The sequence below is a fragment of the Trypanosoma theileri genome (assembly GCF_002087225.1).
Source record: "Trypanosoma theileri isolate Edinburgh chromosome Unknown TM35_Tth_34_V1, whole genome shotgun sequence".
Taxonomy (NCBI): Eukaryota; Euglenozoa; class Kinetoplastea; order Trypanosomatida; family Trypanosomatidae; genus Trypanosoma; species Trypanosoma theileri.
In genome coordinates, this window is record NW_021639876.1 from 75,117 (window position 1) to 82,846 (window position 7,730).

Consider the following 7,730-nt stretch of genomic DNA (forward strand, 5'->3'; position numbering starts at 1 on the left):
TTGTTGTTGTTGTTGTTGTTGTTATTGTTATTCTTCTTGCACTTGTATTCTTTTGCGTTTGTGTTATAACAGTTAAGAAAATGCCACTGGGTGGTATCATCCAGCTTCCACGCCATGAGCGAAGGAAAATGTACTACTGGGTAGGAACATTTTCCTGCGTTCTTGGTTTTTTGCTATTGATAGTGTTGCTTCTAAAAAATGTTCTACGTGATCAGAAGGTGGTTCCTTCTTTTATTGGGGGATATTGTGCTATTTTTGCTACTATATTATCTCTCTTTCAGATTTTGGAGCATCTCACTTGTTTTTCCGATCCGGAGTGTCAAACTAAAGTGGTACGTATTCTTTTTATGGTGCCCTTATATGCTATGATATCGTGGATATGCATCCTTGCTCCTAATGCAGCAGAATACCTTAACTTGATTCGTGATGCATACGAGAGTTATGCTCTTTACGCCTTTTTTCAGCTTATGATTGCACTTATGGGAGGTGTCGATACCGTATACCGGGCCCTTATGTTGGAAGAACGTCCCCCAATACCTCATTTCTTTCCGTTATGTTGGTTAGAACCTGTGAAGGTGACACCCACCTTTGTGAGGAATTGTAGATTGTGTCTCTTTCAGTTTATGGTTTTGAAACCACTTATAACGGTAATAGTGATAATTCTGACAGCGAAAAATGAAATGGGTAGTATATTGGATGTACGCAAAGGATATTTTTGGACAACTTTAGTATGTAACACATCTATCACGATAGCCTTTACAGCCTTAGTTTACTTCTATACTGGACTAAAAGAGTTCATGGAGGGCACAGACGCCTTAATGAAATTTCTTTGCATCAAGATGGTGATATTCCTTTCCTTCTGGCAAGGTATTCTCATCCAACTGCTCTCCGCCACGCACCTGCTACCCAACTTTCAGTACTGGACAGAGGACCGTGTGCCGCAGGGATTGCAGGATCTTCTTATTTGTATTGAGATGATGTTTGTGGCTTTTGCACACCGTTACTGTTTTGGCAGCGACGCGTACGAACCAACAGAACCGCCAGAAGGCGACGACGCGCCGGTCGTCATTGACGCACACGCACCTCATCGCAGCATCCCGCCCATTCGCTATAGTGTCTCAGCAAATCTTAAGTACACACTGCGGCACGAGGATATCATCTACGATTTTAAGGAAATCATGAGAAACCGATAGAAATGACGCGGAAGAAATTGAGATAATGACAAAAGGAAGAGGAGAGAGGAAAGAAAAAAAGGAGGGGAGAAGAAAAGAGTAAATCTCTTTATATTACTCCCATTCCTTCTCGTCCTTCCTTCCCTCCTATGAGTTCTTTTTCTCCCAAATACGGGCAAATGAATAAAAAAAAAAAAAACATCTAGAAAAAAAAGAAAGTTCTGAAAGTGAAGAAATGATTGAATAAGTAAAAGAAAAGAAAAACATTGGTAGTGGTAGTGGAAAAAAAAAAATGTTCATAAGTATTCAGTTGTACCACTTATTATGTGAACCTCCTTACAATAAAAAATGTTTTTTTTTTTTTTTTGTGGTGGTGGTGGTGAAGAGGAGGGAGAGAAGGGGAGTGGGGGTGTTCTCCCATGTGTTTGAGTATGAGTATGAAGTGGAAACTACTCTTTCAAAAGTGTTTTTTTTTTCTTTTTCATTTTTTTTTTTTTAGTCGCTCAAGTGTTTATTCCTCTTTTTCTTCACTCAATTATTCTGTATTGTCGTCCTCCACTTTTCTCCTCTCTCTCTCTCTCTCCTCGTTCTTTAATTGTTTTTCTCGTTGGTATTACAGAATTAGGCACTCATGCCACCAAAGAAGAAAGTAACGGACGCCCAGGTGCTGGATGAAAAGAGGCAGCAGTTAGAGAGCTTGAAACGGCAGTGTCAGGCTGTGGAACAACTTATGATGCTAGCCAGCGACGAGATACGTTACATGGATCACGAGAAACATGTCTTGGAGAAAAAATTAGCGGATTTGCAAGAGCAAATGGAGGCAATGGAACGAAAAACAGACGAGCATGTTCGCATTATGCAACATATGTCGACGACGAATGATGAGCAACTTCGTCAGAGACTCAAAAGTCTTGAACAATTAGTGGCAGACGCTGAACAGGGAAATGCGGTGCTGCGCCAAAAAATAGAAGAGACGAAAAAGGGGAAGGAGGAGGAGTTGCAGCAACTTAAGAATAACATTGCAGTTATGCGAGAGACACTTGAGGTTAAAGCTCTGGAGTGCGGAGCACAGTTGCGTGATATTTTGCTGGCAAATCCCTAGATCTCTTATACGTTGTGAATGTAAAGAAAGGAGGAGGGAGAGTGCGAGGAAGTGAGAGTTTCTCAGTGATGCTACAGAGATCTCTTGATGAGTGGGAGGGGAAAAGGAAAAAAAAAAAAAAAAAAAAAACCTCCTTATTATTTGTAGTTATTCTTCTTTATTGTTATCTGTGACTCTGCTTTTGCCGATGTGATATTCGTCTTCTTTTTGCTTTTTTTTTTCTATCTTTTTTTTTCTTTTTTGTTCTTCTTTTTTGTTTAATATTCCCCCCAGCGTTTTTGTTTCTGTGCGTGTGTGGGTGAAAGAGAAAGAAAAAAAGTGTGTTTTGTGTGCTAATTGATTGTTTGCTCCTGACGATCTCGGGGCCAAAAACAACTGTAACAACAACAACAACAACAACAAATATTACAACGAAGAAAAAAAGACAAGAAGAAGAAAAAAAAAAGAAAAGAAAGGAAAACAAACGAATAATGAAACGGCTATTTGATGCGGCGGAGCTTAGCAAGTATAATGGTGAGAGCGGTGCGCCTATCTACATCTCCGTCATGGGTGTTGTTTATGACTGCAGTGCGGCGGCCGAGTTCTACGGCTGCGGGGCGTGTTATCACATCTTCGCCGGCAAGGACGTCACCCGGTGTCTGGCGAAGATGCTCATCGACGACAAGGAGGCAAACGCGGGGTGGTGCAATCTCGCAGACGAGCACCGGGAGGCTCTCGAGGAGTGGGTTGACAAGTACAGGGCGAAGTACCCCGTTGTTGGGCAGTTCGCCCCCGATGAACACTTTGACAGCCGCGGCGCAGCAATGGAGCCGTGAGGGAGTGTACACTACAAGCATATACGCTATTGCTGAGAAGATGGGGTAAGAAAAAAAAAAAAAAAGCAGGTGAGAACGTCCCTGAAATATATATATATATATATATATATTTAAAAAATTGCAAACTTTCACTAAGGGAAGGAATGCAAAAAAGAAAAACAAAAAAAAAAAAATATGCCTACTGTAGGAAGAAACAGGAAAAAATAATAGTAGTCAAATGGTGGGGGACGCGAACTGATGTGAAATAAACAAGTTCAACAAAATTATTCTTCTTTTTAGAGGTAATGCCATTCCGAAAATTGACCAACTCTGAATTACTCGAGACAACAAATTCATGGCTTTTTTATTTTCATAAGTCAATCATCACCACCAACTTTCAGTTTTTTTTTTTTTTTTTTAAACGGTTATCAGCATATTATGAAATCGTGCACATTCGAACAAGTTAACGTAAGGGACTTGGGAATCTTAGAAAGTGATTACATATTTAGTATGTATTTCTTTCTTTTTTTTTTTGTTTTTTTTGCTTTTTTCTCACTTCCTTTACTCATGCTCTTTCGTTATTTTAATATCTGTATGTGTGCGTGAGAGAGAGATAGAGAGAGAGAGAGTGGGTAAAGCACATAGGGGCTGTATCCGTCATTTTATCACTGAACCATATTCTCTCCTTTGTTTCACTTATATAAGTTTCTGTGCAACAAGTGGAAAACGAAAGCTCGGAAAAAATTTCTTTTTTTTTATCTTTCTCTTAAAAAAAAAAAAAAACAACTGATTGAGAAGATAATTGTAATTATTCCTTTTTTATGTTCTCTTTCTTTTTCTTATTTATTTGTTTAGTTTTCTTGGGTGCAGAGAGGGTAAGGGAGGAGAAAGGATTTTTTGTTTTTTTTTTGTTTTTTCCTTTTCTTTGCTTTTTTCCTCTAGTGGTGCGAGATGTCGGAAGTAACGGACAAAACAGTGGAGTTCCTGCTCCGCCACGATCCTGCGCGTCCGTCACCGGATCTCGGTTCTCTCGTGGGGAATTCTTTTGAAGTTACACATTGGCGAAACGCATTTGATACATTCCAGCAGACGGAACGTATGAAGCTGTGGGAAACGAAAACGGCTTTAGATAGTATTGACAACGCTGCATACATGGCGGCCCGTGATGCGCTATTCCCCTTAGCGGTGAGTGGTCGTCAGGGCGCCTCCGCCTTTGGGAACCGCGCCGGACACAAACTATATGAGACGATGGAAGCGAGTGGTGTGTGGGAACACCTACGAGAAGAGTGGCTTTCACAGAAAAAAGGGAAACGTATTGGATTTGTAGATGTCTGTGGTGGACCTGGTGCCTTTTCACAGGCACTCTTCGCAATGTCCAAAGGATATAAATTGAAACTTCGGGGTTTTGGTATGACTCTTCGAGGAGTGGAAGGACTAGATTGGTATTCCAATCTCTTATCTAGGGATTTTTTGCCAACGTATGGAATTGATGGTACTGGGGATATATTTAAATTGGCAAACATTGAAGCATTATGTTCATTAACTCTTACAGAGCATATAAAATTAGTTGTAGCTGATGGGGGTTTTAACGTCCCATTTGATATTGCTAATTACCAAGAGACTATCTCTGGTAGAATTCTCTTCGGACAATGGTTAGCCGCACTAAAGTTATTGCGTAATGGTGGATGTTTTATTCTCAAACTATTTGATACATTTTCACCGTTGCTGCGGAGTATGCTTTTCCTTTCTACCTACCTTTATAAACGTGTACATGTAGTGAAACCACGCCACAGTCGCGTTGTAAATAGTGAGAGATACTTGGTATGTATCGGTTTTACAGGCGTCTCACCAGAGTGGATGGAGTATTTTGAAAAGTGTTATCAGGATGGATTCATTGATAATGATTCTATTCCAACAATACTCCCATCAACGTGGGTAATGGAAGACGAAATATTTAAGAATGACCTAGCGGATATGAACGCCACAATTGCGTCAAATCAGACAGTCGCCCTAGAAATGGTGATGGCGAAACTACAGACATCTCCCCAAGCTGAAAATTAAAAGAAAACAGTTAACATTCTTGATTGGAAATAAGTAAAGAGATTTGCTTTGTTTTCTCTTTTTTTGTGTGTGTATGTTTTCTTTTTTTTTTTTTTTTTTTCTTTTGGTAGGGGAGAGGGGTAGTGGTGTGGGGTTGAAAAAAAAGAAGAATTTGTTCTTATGTTGGGTTGGAACGAAAGTGTGGAGTTCCCTGTTGAGATCCCTGGTCAAATTTTTTCCATTCATTTACCTCATCATTACCTTTCTCTTTCTTTCTTTTACTTCTGCTGTTTCCACTACCGCTTTCTCTTTCTCATTCTTCTTTCTCTTTTTCTTTTCTTTTTATGTATTTCAGGATATACTGTTATTATTCGAATATCTACCATCTCACCTTGTGTTTTCGTGTGCGTGTCTGTGCCCGTCACTCTCTCGCTCTCTCACACACACTTAAGATGATGAAACTTTCTCTTCACCAGCATCCAGTTCTTCCACGCCGGAAACTGCTGCTTGTCATTCTTGATGGTGTTGGTATTGGCCCCGGTGACGAATATGACGCCGTTCACGTTGCAAAAACGCCTTTCATTGATGAACTGCGCAGCAATGCCACCCACTTCCGCTCCGTCTGCGCACACGGCACAGCTGTCGGACTCCCAACAGACGCAGATATGGGAAATAGCGAAGTCGGACACAACGCACTCGGCGCAGGCCGTGTTGCACTGCAGGGCGCCTCTCTCGTAGATGACGCTATTAAGAGCGGAGAGATATTTACCAGTGATGGATACCGCTACCTTCATGGTGCCTTCTCGCAGCCAAACCGTACACTGCACCTCATCGGACTTTTGAGTGATGGCGGCGTACACTCACGTGATAATCAGCTTTATGAAATCATCAACTACGCCAGTACACATGGAGCAAATCGTATTCGTCTCCATGTCCTCTATGATGGTCGTGATGTACCTGACAAGAGCTCTTTCAAGTTTACAGACGAAGCTGAAGCTGTTCTTGCCAAAGCCCGTGAAAAGGGATGTGATGCCCGTATTGCAAGTGGTGGTGGCCGTATGTTTGTCACCATGGACCGGTATGAAGCCGATTGGTCTATTGTCGAACGTGGATGGAAAGCACAGGTCTTGGGTGAGGGACGACACTTCAGTTCTGCAAAAGAAGCTATCACGACTTTCCGTGAGGAAGACCCAAATGTTTCGGATCAATACTATCCTCCATTCGTTATTGCCGATGAAAGTGGTAAACCTATTGGCACTATTGAGGATGGTGATGCTGTTCTTTGCTTTAACTTCCGTGGTGATCGTGTTATTGAGATGTCACGTGCATTTGAAGAGGAAGACTTTGACAAATTTGATCGTGTACGTGTCCCTAAGGTGCGTTACGCAGGTATGATGCGCTATGATGGTGATCTTGGTATTCCCAACAATTTTCTGGTGCCACCACCAAAGCTTTCACGCACGAGTGAAGAATATCTTATTGGTTCCGGCTGCAACATTTTTGCCTGCTCTGAAACTCAGAAGTTTGGACATGTGACATACTTCTGGAATGGCAACCGCAGTGGAAAACTCGATGAGGAGCATGAGACCTTCCTTGAGATCACCAGTGACCGTGTGCAGTTTAATGAGAAACCACTCATGAAGAGCAAAGAAATTACTGACGCGGCGATTGAGGCTCTTCAAAGTGGCAAATATGACGTTGTGCGCATTAACTACCCCAATGGTGATATGGTTGGCCATACCGGTGATCTCGCAGCGACCATCACCGCTCTTGAGGCAGTGGATGCATCACTGTTGCGTCTGAAGAATGCCGTTGACAGTGTGAACGGTGTCTTCCTCATTACGGCCGATCACGGTAACTCTGACGATATGGCACAACGTGATAAGAAGGGAAAGCCGATCGTTGGCCCCGACGGAAAGGTCCTCCCTCTCACCTCCCACACACTTGCCCCAGTGCCTGTATTCATTGGAGGGGCGGGCCTCGACCCAAAAGTGCAGATGCGCACCGATCTCCCGCGTGCAGGACTTGCAAATGTGACAGCAACCTTCCTCAATCTGATGGGCTTCATCGCACCAGACGACTACGAGCCTTCGCTTATTGAAGTCGTTCACAATTGAAAGGGCTAGCAGGGAAACAACAACAAGAGAAAAATAAAAAAAAAGAAAGAAACAAAAGAGAAAAATAAAAAGAAATCAATAAATAAATGATTATACTCATACATACGACTCTCTGCAAGAGTGTAAGTGTGCGAGAGTATCTGTGCCCATACCATTTCTTGGGCGAAGACAGAGGGTAGTAGGATGCATCGAATGCACGAGTAGTCACTATTTACGAAAAGAAAAAAAAGGAAAGAAAAGAATGAGTTCCTATTCTCTGTAGGTCTGCATACATTAATATATGGTTCCTCTAGAAAAATAGAACTGAAGACCACGAACGATATAAAGTGATTCACTGTTTCAGGAAATAAGAGATGCTGACGTGGAAGAATATAATGCAGGTAAAAATAGCAAATAAAATGAAGGTAAGGAGATACTGGCTCTTGTCAGTCGATATTTACTTTGTGTTTCGTAATGGTTATTGCTGGGGTACGAACGATGAAAAAAAAAAAAAAAAAAAAAAAAA

At 41.7% G+C, this 7,730-nt stretch overlaps 5 protein-coding genes across 5 annotated transcripts; all 5 read left to right on the plus strand.

The window, feature by feature from the left end:
• Window positions 1–80: 80 nt before the first annotated feature.
• TM35_000341430 (f2o10.10 protein-like protein) lies at window positions 81–1,193 on the plus strand (the record flags this gene model as incomplete). Its single annotated transcript, XM_029029041.1, has 1 exon — window positions 81–1,193. The coding sequence occupies one exon, from the start codon at window positions 81–83 to the stop codon at window positions 1,191–1,193; it is 1,113 nt and encodes a 370-aa protein (XP_028879597.1).
• A 610-nt stretch (window positions 1,194–1,803) lies between these two features.
• On the plus strand, window positions 1,804–2,274 carry TM35_000341440 (uncharacterized protein; the record flags this gene model as incomplete). The annotated part of the gene is made up of 1 exon (XM_029029042.1): window positions 1,804–2,274. The coding sequence occupies one exon, from the start codon at window positions 1,804–1,806 to the stop codon at window positions 2,272–2,274; it is 471 nt and encodes a 156-aa protein (XP_028879598.1).
• Window positions 2,275–2,744: 470 nt separating this feature from the next.
• Window positions 2,745–3,089, plus strand: TM35_000341450 (membrane-associated progesterone binding protein 2; the record flags this gene model as incomplete). Its single annotated transcript, XM_029029043.1, has 1 exon — window positions 2,745–3,089. The coding sequence occupies one exon, from the start codon at window positions 2,745–2,747 to the stop codon at window positions 3,087–3,089; it is 345 nt and encodes a 114-aa protein (XP_028879599.1).
• A 930-nt stretch (window positions 3,090–4,019) lies between these two features.
• Window positions 4,020–5,129, plus strand: TM35_000341460 (methyltransferase; the record flags this gene model as incomplete). The annotated part of the gene is made up of 1 exon (XM_029029044.1): window positions 4,020–5,129. One exon carries the CDS (start codon window positions 4,020–4,022, stop codon window positions 5,127–5,129), a length of 1,110 nt encoding a protein of 369 aa, XP_028879600.1.
• A 434-nt stretch (window positions 5,130–5,563) lies between these two features.
• On the plus strand, window positions 5,564–7,225 carry TM35_000341470 (2,3-bisphosphoglycerate-independent phosphoglycerate mutase; the record flags this gene model as incomplete). The annotated part of the gene is made up of 1 exon (XM_029029045.1): window positions 5,564–7,225. The coding sequence occupies one exon, from the start codon at window positions 5,564–5,566 to the stop codon at window positions 7,223–7,225; it is 1,662 nt and encodes a 553-aa protein (XP_028879601.1).
• Window positions 7,226–7,730: the final 505 nt, after the last annotated feature.